Genomic DNA, 22,968 nt, shown 5'->3' on the forward strand with positions numbered 1-22,968 from the left:
GGCAGGGTAGTGTTCCCTGGTGGCATGGGGTCTGAGGAGGAAGGATACAGGGGTAAGGAAGAGGAGGAAAGGAGAAGGGATTGGAGAGGCTTGCAAGCTCCTTGCAAGAAGGGTGCAACGCAGAAAGACACCACCAGAGGGCAGAGTGGCTACTTTCTCTGGCCCATTTAAGTCAGATTTTCAACTCCCATTGCACTTTAGAACCATCTGGGGAGTTTTTAAAAAATACAGATGTGGAGTCCTGCTGCTTAGATATGCTGACTTAGTTGTTCTGCATCAGTGTGTGTGTGTGTTTAAAAAAAATCTTAGGTGATTCTCATATAGGAAGTGTTGCCAACTAATGCACTGATATGGGGTTTTATTTTCATTGATTAACATATGCTTTCCCTCATAATCGATTTTTTTTTTACTACAATGTTTTGTGCTTTGTGCTAAGTTTGGAGGTAAAATAAGTCATACACAGACTCCACCTTCAAAGAGCTCACAGATAAACACATAATGAACAACTGTCATCATTAACACATGCTGAGGGCCAGGAAAGCACATGCCATGGGAACACAGAGGAAGCATACCCAAGTGAGCCTATGGAACATCACGGAAGGCTTCCTGGAGGAGGCTAAGTGTTGCAGTGGATATTAAGTAGATAGCAGAGATGTTAGAATGGATTCGATGATCTGGAGGGTGCAGGATGTCTAAAAGCCTAGAGGCAAAGGGAAGTGCGAGACATTTGGGAATTAGGTAATTCAGTATGGCTGGAGCATCATGCTGAAAAGAGGGAGAGTTAAAAATTCAAGGTTGGAGGAGGAAGAAGGGATAAGGTCTTCTTGAAAAACCTTGAATTCCAGCTAAGGATTTGGGATTCAACTGAGGATTTGGGATGTTGGGACAATAGGGGCATTGAGAAATTTTAAGGAAAGGAACCACGTGGCTGTATTTGCCAATTAGAGTGACACTCTGCTTGTGGTGGTGGAGAACAGGCCCTTAGGGAGAGGTGGGTGCCATCCGGTAAACGGTGACGGTGGCCTGACCCTCGGTGATAGCGGTGGGGACAGATAGCCGTGGACAGATCCAAAACAGGTGAAAAAAATGAAAATGAACAAGGAAATTAGTAATTAGGAAGTATGAGGTCAGAAGCCACCAGGGAAGAGAAAGCAAAGACAGAGCAGAGAATGTAGGAACTCTTTCCAGTCCTTGGCTGTGCTGGGGGGAGAGAACTAGACTAGCTGGTGGGGATGCGGGGGGGGGGGGGGGGGAGGGTGGAGGGAGTGGATGTACTGTGAAGGGAGGGGGGAATGTTGAGAGTACTGAAGACGTAGATGTGACAAAGGACACTTCCATAGCTGAGCCTTAAAGTATGAAATGACTATTCAGGATTTATGAGCAGAAAGAGCTTCAGAATATTACCACTTCACAAAGACCTTGGAGAGAACTGAGCTTGCAGGCATAATCCTGGGGCAGGGCTGGGCTCCCGGGTGGGTGGTCTGGGAGAACACCTGCTCCAGGGTCAGGGGGCTGAGGAAGACCCCCTAAAGGACTCCTGATTTTGTCCCACCCAGCGCATGTGGCTGAAATGCCACGGTCAGCACCGGGCCCAGCCCCTGGCACAGGTCTCTCTCTCTCAATGGGTTCATAGGGTCCCTGGGTGGGTGGATAGAAGGGAGCCCCAAATCAGAGGAAAACCGAGGAAACCAGGAATAAAACTCAGAAGTCACACTCCCTAATGTCTAGTCTGCATCTCATTTTTCCAAGACTGGACTCAGTAAGCCAGAAAATGGGGATAGCCTAGAGAGGCAGTCAGGGCCAGGCACCCAAAGGGCGAGTGAGTGGTCTGACCCCCCTCCAAACCCAGTGTAAACCTCACTGGCTAGAGGTCCTTTCCTCCGCTGGTGGTATATCTGCACCCCGCTCCTTGTGGCCTGCCATGCTCTCTCCTCCCCCACCCACCGATGCCGCCTACACATCTCAGAACCAAGCTCGAAGTCCCCTCCTCTGGAAACTCTTCCCCCACCTCCTGCACCACAGTTTCTATGCCGTGTCTCCCCTTTCAAACTGAGTGTCTCTGAGAGCCACAAATTGAATAAAAGAATAAAAGATTGGCCCTGGCCGGCGTAGCTCAGTGGTCAAGGGCATGTACCTGGGTTGCAGGTTCGATCCCCGGCCCCGATCGGGGTGTGTGTAGAAGGCAATCGATCAATGTGTCTCTCTCACATTAATGTTTCTATCTCTCCCCCTCTCTCCTTCTCTTCTACTCTCTTTACAAATCAATGGGAAAAATATCATTGGGTGAGGATTAATGAAAAAAAAAAATGAAAGGAATAAATGACTACAAGTACACACATACACTCACATGCACACCCATTTTTGTTCATGTAAAACTGCAGTAGGACCCCTGGAGGTAAGTAGGACTTACATTATTTGCATGTCTTTGAATTTGAAATCACACTTGTAGGTGGAACATATTCAAACAGCTCCTGAGCCTGTCATTCCTTGTGTCTTTGGAGCTCCACACCGGGCTCCCTGGGGCCTGGGTGAGCCCCGCCTCGGGGAAGCCAGCCTAGAGAAGGGTCCTTCCTGCCTAAGAGCATCTCACTTTGTTCTCTGCAGGGGCGGCTCCCAGTGCGCTGGATGGCGATCGAGTCCCTCAATTACAGCGTCTACACAACCAACAGTGATGTGTGAGTACGCCTCGCGGTCTCCGGGACAAAGCTACTCAGTCAAGAAGTTCATAGACTAAATGGAGGCAGAGTGGGCAGTGTCCGGGTGGAAGTCAGGGTGGCAGGCTTAGGTTTCCTTCTGCTGGTCAAGGACAGACCTCGTGGCCAAGGCTTGATGTCCAGGGGAGCAAGGGGCTCGCCGGCCCTCCGTGGCTCCACTTCAGACTGCGCTTGGTGCCTGGGACCCAGAATAGCTGCTGAGGGTCAGGGCTGGCCGGGTGGTCAGCCAGGGAGACCACCTCCGCTTGCGGGCTGCAGTGACAAGACTCAGGCTGATGGTGAAAGGAAGGGGTGGGATTGAGACTTAGACCGTCTTGCCCACAAGCCCTATTTTAAGGAGGAAAAACTGAGGCTGAGAGAGTTGAGGGGACTTGTTCATGGGGTTTCCTTAAGCTGGGGGTGAGGAGGACGCTGGCAATTACTATACCCTCACTGTGTGCAGGGCGCCTTTGAGGCATTATCTCACATCATGTCTGCATAGCTCAGAGCTAGAAGCTGGCATCCCCACTTTCAGAATCATATACGAAGAGGCCTGAGGGTGCAGTAAGTTGCATGAGCATCAGGTGGCAGAGGTGGGATTTAACGCCAATTTGTCTGGCCTAGAATTTGACCTGCTTCCCATAGCACCACTTTGTACTCGCTACCTGAAGTAAGTGGGGCTCTGGCAGGACCGACCCCGTTTCCCTGTTACAATCCCCCCAGACCTAGGAGGAGAGAAACACGTGCTGTGTGCATGGGCCTGTCCCAGCGAGCAGGCACTTAGCATTTTCTCTTCGGAGGAAGGGTCAGCCATCCTGGCTTTGGGGCAATGACTGCTGCAGCTCTTTAAGGACGCTGATGGTTGGTTTCCCATTTCCCGTCCGCAGATGGTCCTACGGAGTGTTACTGTGGGAGATCGTTAGCCTAGGTGAGTATCCGGGTGTGTCTCCCAGGGCCCCGCCTGTGCTCCCTCACTGTGGGCCCCACAGGGACCATCTATATGTGGTGCCACCAGATGTCACTTGGAAACAGCCGTGTGGGTTCCCACATGTGAGTGGGTTTTAGTCCCATGTTTCTCCATATCTGATGTCATGTGTAATTGTAACAGCCTGGTGGCCGTGAGCTTTGTTATAGGTTAATTGTCCCCGCTTGTGCAAAGATGTCAGAGAGCTCTTCCAAGTTTATTTCCACAACGTCAAGGTGGTATGATGTAGTCGAGTAAAAAAAAAAAAATCACGTTTTGAAGGCTATTGAATAGCCTCTGAGAATGTGCATGCCCCAAAAAATAAATTTCACGTTCATTATGACCCCATTTTTAATTATTACACTTTAAAAGATTAGAAGGACTACACAGAAGGGTAATAAAAGCTATTGTATTTTTTTCTTCATGCTTTTTTATATCTTCCAAGTTTTCTACAACTATGTATGCTTTCAGATTTAAAATTAGGAACTGTAGAGTAGACAAAACAAGAAGTACGTAATATAACTACTTCCAGTTAGGAGAAAGGTACACCGTGTTGGTACGATGGGTGTGCTGTGTGCAGACAGACTTGGGAAAGCAGCAGCGCTGTGAGTAGGACGTGGATCTTTGCACTGTGGTGCCGTCTGCCCAAGGACAGCTTTGATTGCGGTGGGTTTGCTCAGAGAGGAAGGTCACGCTGGGGGCGCACCCTGATACACCCCTTCCTTCTCCCAGTCTCTTGGCTTCTGAGCCCGTGGGCAGGAGACCTTGGCTTCTGCACCAGAGGGGCTGAGGGCACGTTTCCTCTCTTCCAGGCGGCACCCCCTACTGCGGGATGACGTGTGCAGAGCTCTACGAGAAGCTTCCGCAGGGCTACAGACTGGAGAAGCCCCTGAACTGTGACGATGAGGTGTAAGTCGGGCCTGTCCTACGGCCATTTATCTTCACCTCCCTGCTGCCTGTTTCATTGGTAGACAGACTCCAGTGAAGGGATCATCTCACTCCTGCACAGATACATATACCTTCATGCACGCACGCACTCATGGAGGTCACAAAGAGCAGCGATAATGGGGTTCTTTACCCTAAGATGGTTATGCAATGGCAGGAAGGAGGAGCATCCCAGGCATGGAAATCCAGGAGGAACTGAAGGTGACAGTTCTTAGGAAGGCTGAAGATGAGGTCAGCAAAAGCAGAAAAGATCCGAAATAAATTGATGACATTATTCACAAATAAATGTATGCAATCTTGAGATGAACTCGGGGGATAGAATTTCAAGCTGTTACGTTAAGGAAGATGGATTTTTTTCTTCATGGGATTTCACTTCTATAAAGATTACTTCCTATAGTGGAAACTCTGAGGGGAAGAATGATGAACTTTAGTGATACTGGAATTCCCACAGCCTAGCTGATGGAGAAACTGCCTAACTGGAGTAATTTGAAGAGTGGAAGGCTCTAGGTGGAATAAATAATTTAGTGTCCAAGAGTGAAAGAGGGTGTAATTAGGTTCCCGGCACAAGAGGCACAACCTCTTCTGTCCTGGGCGGACCTTGTGGTATGTGAACCATCACTGGACCAAGTCTCCAAAATGCCACCTTTTGAGATTCATCCCATGAGAAGTGAGCTTTCTCAGTTGTTATGAGACTTCTGTTAAAGTACAAACTGTTCTAGAATCCTTGACACCCAAGGCCAATGGCTGAGAGTCTGTGCACATTAGGTTCCCGGAGGCACTTGTTCAGTATGTGAAGTCTTGAACCCCACTCCCAGGCATTGGTTCAGAGGGTCTAGTGTGGGTTCCCAGAATCTGCATCCTGATAATGCAAGTAGTTCTGGCCACATTTGAGAAAGTACTGCCTTCGACCATGCTTCCCAAGCTATGTTTATGGAACATGCAAGACATTAATAACACAGGGAGAAAGGAATTCTGGGGTCAGTTATACTCGTATTTGGGAAGTGTTGTGCTAAACCTGGTTAAACAGGGTTTTTTGTTTGCTTGTTTTTAAAAATATATATGTATGTATATTTTTTATTGATTTCAGAAAGAGAGAAACATCAATGATGAGACAGAATCATGGATCGGTTGCCTCCTGCACGCCCTCCACTGGGAATCGAGCCCACAACCTGGGCAAGTGCCCTGACCAGGAATCGAACCGTGACCTCCTGGTTCATAGGTGCCGGGGCTGACCAGCAGCCCCTGAATGATGGATAAACAAATTACTCAGACACAGTTTGTGCAAGAGAGGGCTAAGGGGTCCCTGTCTTTAGTAGCTAGAGCAGCCTCTATTGCCTGTCTCTTATTGCAGTTTTTATCTTCAGATACAATCAGTAGGGTGAGGAATCTTGGGAGGACACATGTGTTTACATTGTCCTCTAGGCTAGGGCATCCAGGGATTAAGCATAAGGATTCTAGTAAACACCCCGGGGTCTGCACATGCACAGGCTTGTTTGGAAAGGTCAAGGAATAATTAGGGGCACCCCCTTCAACACCCCTCTAAGTCTCCCCTAAGTCAGAATTCCAACAAACAGGGCAGGTGGCCTTTCACACACTTCCCTTTTCTCAGAATGTCCTCCTTACAGACTTTCCAACCAAGTCTCTTGTGCTCCCCAACACATAGGTCGACACTCAACCACTGAGCCACACCAGCCAGGCTGTTTGCTTATTCTTAATGGCAGGATTTCTCAAGGTTTTACTAGCTGACCCCTAAGAGGGATATGCAGAAGTGGCAATTTTGCACACTTATTTGAGCTTGAAGACATTTTTTAAAAATGAAACACTAATATTTTGAGAGATGTAATATTCCAAGGAAAATGCTGCCCTAGAGACATAACTCAGTTCTTTCCAGCTGATCAGAAGAGCTGAGGCCAAGATCCCCAGGCGTGGCACCTGGGTGGGCGTTAGATCTACTGGGAGAGGAAAGAGGGCTTGGATAGGGAGGCGGGAGGCCTAATAGGAGCTTCCTAGTGCCGTACCTCCATCTCCTGCTGGCCAAGCTTAATGACTGTGGGTTGAAAGGCCACATTCTCTTCTCTTATTTCCATACTCTGCACCTGGCCATGCCCAGGACTGCAGCACAGTCACTAAGGTAACCCTTTAACTCTTTGTTTTCAAAGGTATGATCTAATGAGACAGTGTTGGAGGGAGAAGCCATATGAGAGGCCCTCATTTGCCCAGATTCTGGTGTCCTTAAACCGGATGTTAGAAGAACGGAAGGTGAGTATGGAGTTCAACCAGAGGCTCTTTCATTGGAATTCCTCATGTGCCCAGTGTGGTGAATAAAAATCGTTTGATGCAATTTAATGAGTTCTTCTGGGCACAGCCCTAGGTATTACAGGGACACAAAAGATGTGGCCCCCAACCTTGAGGAAGTTACAGTTTTGGAGGAAATAAGAACTCTATACAGGATATAGTCACACACAGAACAACATATAAAATTAGCCCATTTGAGTTAGAAGGAATCTTACATCTCCTCAGCCTGACCCTGTAATTTTATAGACGAGGAAACAGACCCAAGGGCACACAGCAGGTAACACCAGAGCATGGTCTGCAGGTTACTATGGGGAGGGTCAAGAATTCTATAAAAATTTCTAGAAGGTAGCTGGCTCTGTGTATCTGGAGTTTAAAAGGCAAATCTAAATTAGGGAGATATATTTTGACAGTCATCAAAACCCAAGTGGTGATTAAACCAGAACGAGATGTGGGTTTGATGACATGGGTGCCGTGAAGGTGAGAAGTGGGCAGAGGCAGGGCCCTTAGCAGCCGGAACACTTCAGGAGGGACCAGTGAGAAACAGTGAGAAAGGGAAGCTCAGAAACAGGGGAAGTGAGAGGAACATTTACTGGCAGAAGTCAAGGGGTACATACAGTCCAGAAAGAAAGTTGTCAAATACAAAAGGAACTGAGGACAGAAAAAAGTGTCCCCCAAGTACCTGGTATTTGAATGGAAACAAGCAAAGCACAGCAGAGATTTGCTTTGAGGCCGCCTCTCAGCCACTCTTGTTCTTCCAGACCTACGTGAATACCACGCTGTATGAGAAGTTTACCTACGCAGGGATCGACTGCTCTGCTGAAGAAGCGGCCTAGGGCAGGCCTCCACCGTCTATGTATTCTGTCACCCCTTCACGGGCACGAGAGACACTTGACAGCCAATGCCGAGACAGCAAGCGAGTCTGTGCCAAGAGGAGACGGAGAACCGTGGAGTGTGTATACTGCTGTATGTCTGGGACTTTCACACGAAGACCCGGGTGTGAATCTACAGCACACTCTGACTCTACATAGAACTGTACATACTATTTTGAGTCAGAATGGGCTGAACTCAGAATACCTGTTTGTGGTTTCATATGCAATAATATATTTTTCTAAATGTGTGGATTTTAAAGATAGGTGTGAAAGTACAATGATTGCATAACTCATTATTGTCCTAGATATTTTTGATATTTACCTTTATATTGAATGCTCTAAAATGTCTTGCTGTATAGAAGTAAAATATTGTTAACAAACCTAACACTGATCCTGACAGCACAGGTAAGAAAAGTGTGGGAGTTGTAGGAGTCTTAACAGGACATAGGTCAACATTAAAGAGATGGGAAAACCCAGGTGATGACATGTAAAGCAGATTCTCCTGTCTCTAAGGCTTCTCCCTCACCGGTGACAGCCATCCAGTTTCACAGTCATTTGACAACATGCTTACATGTTACCGGTGCCCATCAGTCTGTCCAGAACATTAACATCTAAAAATAGACTTAAGTCTCATTCCTTACATGCCTAAAACCTTTTGACATGTATAAATAAGTTTGAAAGACAAATGAATGGGATTTGGTTTTAGTTTCTCTGGTAAGATTGATTTGTGTGTTTGAAGACATTAAAATAGGAATCCTGGAGTTACATTTGGGAGACATGTGACATTTATCATGTCAAATTAACATACCTAATGTATTGCACATTGTAAAAACGTTTAGTTTTGACCCGTTGTACGTTTACTGTTTATACTGTAGGCACATGTTACACTGAGATCATATAGTAAGTGAATAAATGTCTTGCCTACCCACTGTTTTGTCCAGCAATGTGTCTCATAGTATTTCCAAATGTCTTCATTGTACTTTATAGAAAAACACCTTAAATCGTCATTCTCTAACTTGTCAGTAACATGCATGTAGGGCAGTTTCTGGAATTCTCCATTCGGCATGGTACGTCAAGCTCACAGATTGGAAACATCTTCCAGAAGTGTTCTACGGTCTAGTCCATGTTCTTGCACCAGAGCAGCACCCCACTGGTAGTGGTTCAATGAGAACCGAGGGCTTAGTACCGGATTCCCTTCTAATTGTGTGACGATGCTAAACAGTCAACATACCACATTACAGTTCCATGTTCCTGCCATCTAACCAACTGTATGCATTCAACAACAAGGACAAGGAAACTGAGTTTACCCCTAAGGATCTTCATTCACAACAGCATATTCAAGGGGAGACAGAGGAAAAAGCAAGACTGCTGGTAGGCCACTGATTTAACCAAGTAAGTGGAACCTCGAATGAAGAGCCATTGAAAATATGTCTAAATACAGTTGACCCTTGAACAACATGGTGGGTGATTAGGGGTGCCAATCACCTGTGTAGTTAAAAATCCACGTATATAATATTTGACTTCCCCCCAAATAAATAATCTGTCAACCTGAGGCCTTACTGATAACATAAACAGTCAATGAACACAAATTACATATGTATTAATACTGTATTCTTACAATAAAGTAAGCTATTAAAAAAAAAAAAACTATGTGTAAGTGGACCCATGCAGTTCAAACCCCTGTTCAAGAGTCAACTATTCAGTATATAATAGTTCCTTTTGCTTTTTACCCAAATTATGTAGTATGTACAGATACTCCTGGTTACTCTTGGTTTGCATGTACACAGAACTGGATAAGAATAAGATGATCTGAAAATGCAGGTAATTTTGCATATGGTTTTAGAATGCACAATAAGGTTTTTTCCTATTATAGCTGGGTTTTATCTATTTAAAATAATTAAAAATTACATCATTATGACTTTATCTTACATCAAGTATATGACAAAAAAGATGGCTAAGTACTTATGGTAGCAAGTAAAAGGTATTCAGTGATAATTAAGAAATTCTTGTAAATTCAAAATACCCAAGCAGCAAACCTGAGGTATGCCTCCTGAGGGCATATCACAGTCAACTATCAGAAGGCGACTAATTCCCTTTGGTGCCAAGGCCACACTACCCATCGCTCTGTGACTCATCTATACCATGTCAAAGAAACCTCTGTAGTCTTGTAGCATGTTACCAGGTTAATATTGAAGATCATGGACTTTTACTCAAAGGGAAATTGTCAAATTGAATAAAACCATTTAGTTTCCACATTACCAAAGAGCAATTTAGAAAGAAATAACCTCCTCAAAAAGATTAGACACTTCAGGTATTGGGAATATAGATTAGAACTTACTATGTTTAAAAGAGCCATAGGATACTCCCTTTAAAAATAAAATCAGTCCTGGCCGATTTAACTCAGTGGTTAGAGTGCCAGCCCACAGGTAGCAAAATATCAGACATATGTCATAGCAATATCTTTACTGATACAGCTCCTAGGGCAATGGAAACTAAGGAGAAAATAAACAAGTGGGACTACATCAAAATAAAAAGATTCTGCACAGCAAAAGAAACCATCAACAAAATAATGAGAAAGCCCACTACATGGGAAAACATATTTTCCAATGTTATATCCGATAAGGATCTAATCTCCAAAATTTATAGGGAACTCATACATCTTAACAAAAGGAAGATAAACAATCCAATAAAAAAAAATGGGCAAATGGCCTAAGTCAGTGATGGTGAACCTATGACACGCGTGTCAGCACTGAAAGGTCCCAGGTTCAATTCTGAGGTGGCGCATGCCGAGGATGAAACATTTACTGCTCCTGAGGATGAAACATTTGCGAAATAATGTTTTTTCCTCAAAGTGACACACTACCCGAGTTATGCTCAGTTTTTTGGCAAAGTTTGACACACCAAGCTCAAAAGGTTGCCCATCACTGGCCTAAGTAGACACTTTTCAAAAGTGGACATATAGAAGGCCAAGAGCCATATGAAAACATGCTCAAAGTCACTAATCATCTGAGAGATGCAAATCTAAACGGCAATGAGGTACCATCTCACACCTGTCAGAATGGCTATCATCAACAAATCAACAAACGACAAGTACTGGAGAAGATGTGAAGATAAAGGAACCCTTGTGCACTACTGGTGGGAATGCAGACTGGTGCAGCCACTGTGGAAAACAGTATGGAGTTTCCTCAAAAAATTAAAAATGGAAATCCCATTTGACCCAGTAATCCCACTTCTAGGAATATATTCCAAGAAATCAAAAACAATCAGAAAGGATATATGCACCCCTATGTTCATAGCAGCACAATTTACAATAGCTAAGATTTGGAAACAGCCTAAGTGCCCATCAGCAGATGACAGGATTAAAAACCGTGGTACATCTACACAATGGAATACTACGCTGCTGTAAAAACAAAACAACTCTGACCATTCGCAACAGCATGGATGGATATGGAGAGCATTATGCTAAGCAAAATAAGCCAGTCGGAGAAAGATAAATATCACATGATCCCACTCATTTGTGGAATATAATCAACAACATAAACTTATGAACAAAATAGATCCAGAGACATAGAAGCATCGGACAGACCATCAAACCTCAGAGGGAAGGTAGGGGTGGGTAAGAGATCAACCAAAGGACTTGTATGCATGCATATAAGCATAACCAATTGGCACAGACACTAGGGGGGTGAGGGCATGTGATGGAGGGGGGGGGGTTGCTGAGAAGAGGTCAATGGGAAAAGGAGACATATGTAATACTTTATACAATAAAGAATTAAAAGATAAAATAATGTAACAGGACACCACTTAGAATAAAAACACATTACACAACAGCCAAATGACCAAAACTCTTATGTTAACAGGATGCACGGAAAAGTTTACATTTACTTCCATATATTTTTCTAAGGAAAACCTTTACTTCTATTTGTCTGTAGGAGAGCTAAAGAAAACTGTTAAAAGCATCTTTAACAAAATTGTAACTCCAAGAAGTATGATGGTGTTAGGTATTTACAGAAAAAGATGTAGGTAACCTGAGAAACAATCTTTGTGAATGTATGTCATGGACCCATTCCTTCAACTGTAAACCATCTTCCACTGTGATGTGCACACTACCTCTGAGGGTGAGCCAAAAATTCCAACTAACCTCATTCCTCCCACCACCACCCAGTCACAACTTTAGAAACCACTGTGCCAATTTAACCTTTAAGATGTAATAAATAAACGTCAACAGCAATTTCCTTCCTCCTCTATCTGAAACTGTCAAGAAACCTCCTACCTTATTGACCGAACTCTACTGCCAGCAGCGGAGGCCAGGGGAGTCACGGACACCACGATGCTGAGATATTTTTGGGCAAAGTGATTTCTTCTTTCCTCTCAGATCTTCTTTCACCTTCCACAGGACCAGTGCCAGGCAGGCATTTTCACTTGAATTGTGACCTCCAAACAGTGGAGAATATAAAGTAACATATTAGACACAAGATGGGTTATTGTGCTGTTATCCATGAATGTTCTCAAAATAAAGCCTTTTAAAGAAAAACTAGAGGCCCAGTGCATGAAATTCGTACACTGGTAGGGTCCCTAGCGGCTGCCAGCTGCCGACCAATCCTCCCTCCCTTCCCCTGGCCGGCCCCGCCCCCTAGTTGAACTCCTGGTCAAGGGGACAATTTGCATACTATGCTTTTATTATATAGCAGTGATGGCAAACCTATGACACGTGTGTCAGCACTGAAAGGTCCCAGGTTCAATTCTGAGGCAGCTGCATGCTGAGGATGAAACATTTGCTGCTCCTGAGGATGAAACATTTGTGAAATAATGTTTTTTCCTCAAAGTGAAACACTACCCGAGTAATGCTCAGTTTTTTGGCAAAGTTTGACACACCAAGCTCAAAAGGTTGCCCATCACTGTTATATAGAATTAACACTGCCACTTACCAAAATATGATTTTTTAACAGCCAAAACAACCCCTAATTATTGCCATATAAATGTTTTCTATAAATCCAGAGTAGCAAGCATCTCCCTTTTTCTGTGGACCATGTCGTGCCACATGGCCACTGCCTTGCTGGGATTGGATAGCATATTGGTAGATTCTCCATGTACCTCTTTTCCAGGGAGATATATAACAGCAAAATGACGCCCCCAAAGGACAGAGATCTGGCAAGGAGCTGGAAATATGGAGTGCTAGAAAAAGTACACTTCTCTAAACAAAAGAATGACATTAGATACAAGATTATATGGCTTTAAGAGTAGATGAATATAGTAGTATATTTACCCAGAATATAAAGCCTATGGATCTGATGAGAAAAGTGGTGTCTGCGATTGAGAAAAATCACATGACTCATAATTTTAAAATGGTAACATATTTTTCATTTCTTTCTTTGTGTCTTATTCTGAGAAATGATGATATGTAACTTTTAGAAGATTTTGTTGTTTTTATAGGTAATTTGGAATACTACAGATCATTTTTGTTAAGTGAAATATTTTTATGTCCATGGTTCAAGATTGTTTTTAATAGAACATATTACATGCTTTATAATAAAACTAGAGGCCCGGTGCATGAAATTCATGCACGGGGGTGGGGTGTCCCTCAGCCCAGCCTATACCCTCTCCAATCTGGGACCCCTCGAGGGATGTCCGACTGCCCTTTTAGGCCCAATCCCAGTGGGCTGGTGGCTCCCAACTGCTCGCCTGCCTGCCTTCCTGATTTCCCCTAACCGCTTCTGCCTGCCAGCCTGATCACCCCCTAACCACTCCGCTGACAGCCTGATTGATGCCTAACTGCTCCCCTGCCAGCCTGTTTGCCCCCAACTTCCCTCCTCTGCCGGCCCGGTCACCCCTAACTGCCCTCCCCTGCAGGGTTGATCACCTCCAACTTCCCTCCCTTGCAGGCCGGGTGCCTCCCAACTGGCCTCCCCTGCTGACCATCTTGTGTCCACATGGGGGCAGGATCTTTGACCACATGGGGGAAGCCATATTGTGTGTTGGAGTGATGGTCAATCTGCATATTACTCTTTTATTAGATAGGATAGAGGCCTGGTGCAGGAGTGGGGGCCAGCTGGTTTGCCCTGAAGGGTGTCCCAGATCAGGGTGGGGGTTCCCTTGGGGCATGGGGTGGCCTGAGCAAGGGGCCTGTGGTGGTTTGCAGGCCAGCCACGCCCCCTGGCGACCCAAGCAGAGGCCCTGGTATCTGGAATTTATTTACCTTCTACAATTGAAACTTTGTATCCTGGAGCGGAGCCAAGCCTCCTGCATGCTCCACGGCCGGCAGCCATTTCTGTTGGGGTTAATTCACCTTCTATAATTGAAACTTTGTAGCTTGAGTGGAGGCTTAGGCCTGGCAAGGGCATGCGGAAAGCTTGGCTTCCTCTGTTGCCTGGGAAACCTTGCTCTCTATGGCTGTAGCCATCTTGGTTGGGTTTATTTGCATACTCGCCCTGATTGGCTGGTGGGTGTGGCTTGGGCTGGTGGGCGTGGCTTGGGCGTAGCGAAGGTGCGGTCAATTTACATATTACCCTTTTATTAGGTAGGCTTTTAAGGGATTTTTTTTTTGAGATATATTTTTAACAAAGTGGATACTATAAAGATCCTCAGCAAAAAGGAATGTGTGTCTAGTGACATAAAATGAAAGACTAAAGACCATAGGATAAAATCTGTATTTTGTACAATTAATAACAGAATTAGAGGAGTATCCCATGTATTAAATATATTTAGAAACATAGCATTATAACATAATTAACTTTCTTTCCTATTGTGTACATAGGGGGGGTCTATATGGGAATGTGCGAATATACAGAATAATTAACCTCCATCCCAAGTCAGGCATTGGTAAACTGTGCATATGGCAATGCCACTAACAGGTAGTTGGTGGCTGTACCTATTGTACTTGACTAACTTGTTTCAAGTTGATATATTTCATCAGAAAAAAAGAAAACACAAAGAGAAGTTCTGAGAGCAAGACATACCAATCTGGTGTAAAGCAAGCGCACATATAATGAACCTACTGATTTGAGCTATACGTCTAACACACACATACTTTACTCAGGGTGAGATAACGGAGCCCAACCAGTTTCAGCATCTCATTTGGTTTAATGAAAAGCTCATATAAAAAAAGGAACTCAGCAAAATTTAGAATGGAATTAGATCTCCATACACACTGAAGTTTTGTGCATGAGTTCAAAGGCTAGGCCGCCAGCTGAACCATTCTCTAGCCACCATTCTTAGTGTAGCTGCTGAGATGCCTTTGGAACCACTTGGACTGTGCCAGGCAGTGGGCCTGTGATGCTTTATACACACACAAGCAGCTGCTTTAGTCTCCAAGGGTTTAGAGAACCCCCAGGCAAGACCCACCATAAGCATTTCAGACAGCAGACTTTTGCCACGGACCCTGGCTCGTTCAGTCAACTCAGACTCAGGATTCCGATATGAATCATAAGCAAATGGTTCTTACCGTTATTCTGAATGATTCTCTGCAGGTAGTCAGCCACGAGACTCTTAAGGGTTGTGAGGCAAGCCTGGCCGATGAGGAAACATAACTGTTGTGTCCACAACCGAAGTATGAATTAATTGTCAAATGAAAGACAAACCTATCAGAAGCTCTTCCCAAAGAATAAGGACGATGATAGCAGCAACTGTAACTGTAGCAGAAGTAACTCATACAACAGCAAGTAACAGAGCAGTTATGTGAGTCACTACGCACTTCACATGGATTATGTCATTACAACCTCCTGAGTAACATAATGAGGTATTTTATTGTGCCTTCTTACAGCCAAGGAAACAGGCTTTGAGAGGTTAAGAAAGTTGCCTAACCTAAGTTAGTTGAGTAGGAAGAAATCAAATCATGAGAGCACCACCAGGCAGAATTAAGCATAGAGATTCCACCAATGACAAGGTATAGGAAGAGCCAGGCTCCGCCCACCTTGTGACTAGCTGAGGGGCGCACCTCAATTCAGTGCATGTCCTTTCAATGGTTTCTGATCTGTCTGTGGAGGACCATGGACAAGTGCTCAGTCCCATTTAAGTCCAAATGCCCTGTGCTCACAAATAAAGTTGAATCAATTTTTACTGTGATTTGGTAAAGCCTGAAATATGACAGGATAGACACAGGGGAAAGGGGCCAGGTAACAGAGCCTAGCAAGTCGGGTACCACTTTGGGTTCATCCTTCAGAGAGCTGTAATTTGAAAAGGCACTGACTAAGATTAGCCTCAGGACAAGCGTAGCTTAAAGAATGACTGAGAAATGAAGAGTTGGAAATGTAATGTTTAGCACCTACTATGCCACACCCATAAGCATCTAAAATTGTCATTTAATGTGCCAACCACCACAGGGGCACTGGTTCCTGGCTACAAGGTGCCGAGTAAATAAAAGAAGGTGGTGATGGAAACAGAAAAGTAGAAATGACTTAATTGGATGAAGAAACAGACTGATTACAAGGAATGAATGAAACACGATGCTTTGAAATTTTCTGCTCTGGGTGACAGGCGGCATTAAGTCGCTGTGAGAAGTGATGTCTCCAAGGCGACAGAAGAACATCCCTGTGAAGAGACTTCTCACAGAAAACTGATGTCCCCAACTCTCTTTCCCACAGTTTGGTCCGGTCTCCGTGGAAGCACCTTCTGGGCTTATCTGTCACATGCAAAGATAACACTGTGGTGTAAAATAAACATCTCCACTTGGGCTAGCAGCTTTACAGAGAGAAAGGCTAGCACGTGCCTGTGGAAATTAAATGGCCTTACCTGTATTCTTTCACGGAAGAGCCAGCCCTTCTCTGCATGAAGGCAAGTCCTAGGGTGGCTGAAACAAGTCCGCAGCGAAGGCCCCCGAAGTCCTAGAGCTGTGCTGTGCGGTGCGGCAGACCCAGCCACCTGTGGCCATCTCGATGTGAATGAAACGAGGTGAAAACATTTTCCCAGTTTCATTAGACACATTTCAAGTGCTCAATAGCCACATGTGGCTAGTGAAATACTGGAGAGTGAAAATGTAGAACAGAAGATTCTAGATATCTAGAATGGATATCTAGAGCAGCAGTTGCCAACTGGTGGTCCTCGGACCACTGGTGGTCTGTGAGGTCCGAAAGGTTGGCAACAGCTGGTTTAAGGAAACTTTTGGAGCAGAGGTCATCAACTGGTGGTCCGTGAGGTCCAAAATGTTGGTGACTGTTGATCTAGAGCACTGTTTTTGAACAGGGGTGGCCAGTAAACTAAGTGTCAAACTGTAAATATTTTAGGCTTGCAGTCCTATCAAAACTACTCAACAACTTCCACGTACTGTGAATCAACTATAGAAAAAACGTAAATGAATGGGTGTGGTAGCTCTGTCCCAATAAGATATCTTCAAAAACAGGTGGCCAGCACGGGCCAGTGTGCTGACTCCTGTTCTAGAACACAGAGCAAAGAACAGACCATTTGAACCTGGAGAGTCTTCAAGGTGAGATTTTCAAGCCTAGCATGCCAAGAGAAATGAACATGACATTTGATTCTGAGCCCACCTATAAAACATACTTGATTTAATGTAAAAAAAGTATCTCCAAGTATGTGAATAAAATAACTTGATAAACTTAGTCCTCCTGTTCATTTAATAAAGACAATGATTTTGGTTTTATCATAATTGATGGCAGCCTTTCCTTCTAATCTTGATTAGCCAAATGACTGTAGTAGTTCTTATACTGCACAGACAGGGATTCTTGTCATCTTGGTTGATCAGCAAATCAAGCATTAATGATAACACAATGTTAATGAATACCATCTTAACATCGAATTTTGAAAAAATATGATCCTGTAGTTCTTTACCTTTAGAGTAGGTAGACTATGTTCATAGCTATGTCCAGCTAGTACAGTGTCAGCACTGAAGAGGTTCAACAAGATGGCTTGCACATTGCGGGTTGATGTTTTCGTGTTCTTCAAGTCATCCTCCACCACACCGGAAAACCTACCCCGTAAGACACAAAATGCATATAAGTCAAGGATATTACCTCAGTGGATTTGATCGTTAGTTAGAACACATTACTCACCCAATATGATAAAGATCGCTGAACAAAACAGAGATCTTACGTGTATGACTGTCAACTATGCCTTTACTAGGTTTTATTGGTAACTAGTAAAATTTATAATTTGGAGCATGGGGAAAGACATTATTGTAAGTTCATAGAGTGCCTTTATCGTGTTTAGTTAGGGAACGTGATATATAATCAAATATTTGGATTAAGAGGAAATTATCATAGAGCACTAGGGTTCATTTTATAACATTTTTAAAAGAATGCAATGCATTGAATGCATTTGAAGTTTATTTTAAGATTCAGTTTCTTTTATGTAAATGTAAGCCCTTCAGTTATCATTTGCCACTATGAATTATCAATAAGTACCAAAGTATTTTCTGACTTGTTCCAAGAAGTTAGGAAAGATCCCATTAAACCCATGAAAGACTAAGAACCAACAAGAGTATAACTTTAAATATATTACAATATTATCTGTCAATTATATCCCAATAAAGCTGGGGGGTAGGGGGAGCACAATAGATGGAACTGCTAGGATATGGCCAAATGAGTGGGCGGAAAATCAAATGAGGTCAGGAGAGAGATTAGAACATAAAATTCAATTTCTGATAACAGCAACCTTTATTGAGTGTTTATGCATATAACACTTTTTCTGAATTGTGAGGGAATTAGGTTAAAAAATCCTGCCAGTGTTGCTCAGTGGTTGAGCATCAACCTATGAACCAGGAGGTCATGGTTCAATTCCCAGTCAGGCCATATGCCCTGGTTGTGGGCTCCATCCCCAGTGTGGGGCATGCAGTAGGCAGCTGATCAATGATTCCCTCTCACCATTGATGCTTCTCTCTCTCTCTCCCTCCCCCCCCCTCTTGTCCTCTCTGAAATCAATAAAAAATATATTTTAAAAAACCTAGTTAACAGAATTCTCTATAATTATTCAATGTTTATCATCAAATCAATTTTTAATTTACATGACCACCTTACTTTGTGTTCCAAAATTATTAGACATACACATATCTATATGTACAAAAGCCTAAGTGACCATTATGACTGAACGACCAGAACAACTGGAACAACCAGTCGACCAGTTGCTATGACGCGCACTGACCACCAGGGGGCAGACGCTCAATGCAGGAGCTGCCCCCCTGGTGCTCAGTGTGCTCCCACAGACAACCTCCTGTGGCCCTTCCTCACAACCGGCTGGCCAACCTCCTGCCTCCTGCTGACCCTCCCCCTGGCTGGCCGGCTCCTCAATAGGCTTCAATCACCGGCCAGGCTGAGGGACCCCATCTGTGCACGAATTCATGCACCGGGCCTCCAATATATGTATTAGGCATATATATATATGTATATGCCTAATAAGCCTAATATACAAAGTGTCCCCTCGGGAGTTCAACTGACCGGGAGTTGGATCACTTGCTATGACATGTGCTGACCACCAGGGGGCAGCGCAGAATGAAGGGAGGCCCCAGCCAGCAGCCAGCAGCTGCTAGGGACTCTACCCATGCTCAAATTTGGTGCACTGGGCCTCTAGAATTATATAACATGATATTGTATATACTGTATAGCACTATATATAGTGTGTATATATATATATGTATATATATATGCTATATATTATATAATGCATATTATATATTCATATATGTGTGTACAAAAATATTTGTTTATATATATAAGAAAGTCATTTTAAATACCATTGGAGAATTTGTTATTTATAGAAAATTGAACAATGAATACAATTGCACCAATAATAAACAGTTCTAAATTTTCACTCCAGAAAAGTTCAGTTCTTTTTATATTATATTTAAATAAATATATAATTGTCATGTCATTGCTCATATGCCTTTAAAAAACCCAGTTTAAATTGATTAGTAGTATCACTGGTGTTTCATATAAGGTTTTTAAAAACTAAAGGCATATAACTTGTACCATCTCAAGTTACCATTGAGTTTGGATCAGTAATATGTCATACTTTAATAATATAACTAATAAAATAGAATCTGCACAGAACCATTACTCTGATACTGTATCAGGCAATGTATCCTCAAGGTCAAATCTACAAGATTATAGAAATGTTTACCTAATGGGAATAATACTATGGTGTTCTGAGAAGGAACTGATTAATGATTGAACAAATGAATGAATAAGATACTTTATTCAATATTTTTGCCTGTTTCTCTAGACTCCTACCTACCACTCCAACATGTAAACACCATGAGGTCTGAGGCCTTGTCTCTTATTTGGGGTTTGTAACTTGGGGCCTAGCACAGTGTATATATAATTTTAGCAGGTACTTAATAAAATATGTTTTTTAAATGAAAACATGAATTAAAGGAAAATAGTGCAGCTCTTGCTTTCAAGTTGACTCAATAAACGTACTTAAACTAAAACTTCATAGAAACTACGCATCGAATGTTCTAGAGTTTAAAAAACGAATACCTTTCTATGATGCATATCTTATGTTATAGTCAATGACTTCTCCATCTGGTTTCACAATGTACTGAAGACCACCTGGAATCTGGGATCAACCACAGTCACTCGAGAAAGTTCCAAGCCTTTGACTGAATAGCACTAAAAGGGGGAAATGTTAGTGTCATATTAAGGAAATGTATTTTCTTTAAACATCTGAGATATATTAAAGAAATATTTCTAGCTAGAATATAATTTAATCATACCATTCAGTTTTGCCAACAAAAGCCAGTGGATCTGACAGTCATATGAAAAATGGTCTAAGTTTTCATTTTCTCCTTAATGTTAGTAATATTTATGCTAATAAAATAAGTTCTTCCTCTTGGCTCTGCCTTTACAATTATTTTCATTAGAAATCAACCTTATCCAATAGAACCTTTTGTATTTCTGTGTGGTCTAATATGTTAGCCACTTGTCATACATGGCTAATGAGTATTTGAAACATGGCTGGTGTAGACTGAGGAACTGAATTTTTAACTTTACTGAATTTTAATTTACTTAAGTTTAAATAGCTACATGTGGCAAGTGGCTACCATATTGGCAACTGCAGTTACAGACCTTGCTGACTGAAAAATGGAAAATGCCTCGGTTACATAAACATGGCACCATAGAGGACAACACGCAAGGGTATTTGATTTCTAAGCTGGAAGCAGTCGACACTGTATTCACTTAAAGACCTGAGCTTGAAAACTGAACACTGCCCTTCTGTATTTATTACAATTAACTCTACAAATCTGCTTCCCTAATATCCTACAGGGAATAAATATTTAATGTACATGTTATGTTGAAGATGACCATTCACGTGATATCTGACACCCACAAAGCACTTTCCATAGGTTAGCTCATCTGATTCTCACAGTCACCTGAGGTTATTACGTCACAATTTACAGATTAGGGCATCAAAGGAGACTTGCTCTGGGGTTGCAGCTGGTGAGGGGGCGGGAGAGGAGGGGGTCTTCCCAGCTCTCATGATTCCAAGTGCTGATTTCTCCCTCCTTTTTAGTATTGATTCTCATATGAAAGATAAATCCCTATAAATATTTTACTGTCTCTATAAACAATAGTGTTTTAAAAAGTACTTACTAAAACTTTTATTCTGACTTTGGGGATAACATCAGTATTCATTACATTTTCTACCCATGTAATTTCAGCAATTTGAGGAGTAGAACCACCACTGATAATATACAAAGGTCAATAATAAATAAAAAGGGGGTCATGGCCCTAGCCGGTTTGGCTCAGTGCATAGCGTGTCAGCCTACGGACCAAAGGGTCCCAGATTTGATTCCAGTCAAGGGGATGTACCTTGGTTGCAGGCTCCTCCCTGACCCCGGTCCCGGTTGGGCACATGCAGGAGGCAACCAATTGGTATGTTTCTCTCACATTGATGTTTCTCTCTGTCTTTCCCTCTCTCTTCCACTCTCCCTAAAAATCAATGGAAAAATATCCTCGGGTGAGGATTAAAAAAAAAGAGAGAGAGAGGCTCATGGACCAATGCCTGGTTCCATCCTTGACTAAGCAGGAACTCTGCCACGTCACCTAACCCTGTTCAGCTTCAGTTGCTTCACCTGACGGTGGGTGGACCACATTGCAGAGCGATGTGGAACTGAGAGGTAGAGCCTAGGAAAGTACTTTATCTCATGTACAGTGTTCCACACCTTTCAGTTGTAATTATGCATTAAGGGAAAATCTAAAAGCGACTCCCCATCTCACAATTCACAGCAAAAACACCGTGATTACTGTCAGGCGGTGGGAATCTCACAAAGCCCTGGAGGTATTCTTTTTGGACATGAACATGAAGCTGAAATAAACACTGCCAAGTAAATTACTACATATTTTTGCAAGACCAATTAAGCTCATAAAAATGTCATCGACTGGAACTTAGCTAATTAATTCTTTCAAATGCTTACTGGTCCCCAAGGTCTGAGCTGGAGGCAGCAACTCCTGTTCTGAAACAAGCAGCTTTCTGGGTGACAAACCCTACTTTGCGACCTGACACCGCGGAGCCAAGGACACCTTCACAAAGCTGTACCATGTCTCTAAGCCACCGAGATCTGCAAACCAACCAAAAAATCAAAATCAAAACAAGCAAGCTTTACAAGGCAGAGTGGCTGACCCTAGAGCATGTGTCTTATCTTACCCTCAAATACTTCTAAGGACATTACTGTGCAAGTGATCTGACGCTATACTCTGCACATCATGTTTTTAGTTATCACATAATGAACAGGAAAACTCGACTCCTGGAGGCGGAGTTCTTAGGGGTTGTACTTTGAAGGAGAATTGCAATTGCCAATGTCCTGACCACCTTTATCCTTCCGCCTCCCTCTTTCCCCCATTGGCCCTGGTGCCTCAGCTCCCCTCCACCATCACTCCTTTATCCTGCTCTGATGCCACCTCAACTCTCTCTCAACATCTTCTCCTACCGCCTGCCTGCCCCTTCTTCCCCTCCCTGCCGGAGCCCCATGGAAGCCTGGCTCCAATGTCCACCTCTCCCTTCCTGTACCCCTGCTGTTGACCTGGCAAAAGAAACATCATCCAGTTACGCAGGCCGAGACCACAACACAGATGTTGTCTTCAACCTTGACCGGACCTCCAAAATCCTGTGCCCCCTCCTTTCGCATCCTTGGCACTTTGCACATTTTCATAGCAACAATCCCAAGCCTTCATATCTCTTTTATCCAGTCACTTCCATTTGTGAGATTTTAAGAAAAACAATCACTGATGAAACCAACAATTACTTAAATATAAGAACT

General features: G+C 43.3%; 1 protein-coding gene across 1 annotated transcript in view; it reads left to right on the forward strand.

Annotated features, from left to right (window-relative positions):
• TEK (TEK receptor tyrosine kinase) overlaps positions 1-8,695 on the forward strand; it is a 118,783-nt gene extending 110,088 nt beyond the window's left edge. The window contains exons 19-23 of the mRNA XM_079791436.1: positions 2,605-2,675; positions 3,581-3,621; positions 4,470-4,566; positions 6,762-6,861; positions 7,656-8,695. Coding sequence (XP_079647562.1) covers positions 2,605-2,675; positions 3,581-3,621; positions 4,470-4,566; positions 6,762-6,861; positions 7,656-7,730 — 384 coding nt within the window. The 3' untranslated portion in view covers positions 7,731-8,695. The remainder of the gene's footprint in view (positions 1-2,604; positions 2,676-3,580; positions 3,622-4,469; positions 4,567-6,761; positions 6,862-7,655) is intronic.
• The last annotated feature ends 14,273 nt before the right edge of the window (positions 8,696-22,968 follow it).

The sequence above is a fragment of the Cnephaeus nilssonii genome (assembly GCF_951640355.1).
Source record: "Cnephaeus nilssonii genome assembly, chromosome: 14".
Taxonomy (NCBI): Eukaryota; Metazoa; Chordata; class Mammalia; order Chiroptera; family Vespertilionidae; genus Cnephaeus; species Cnephaeus nilssonii.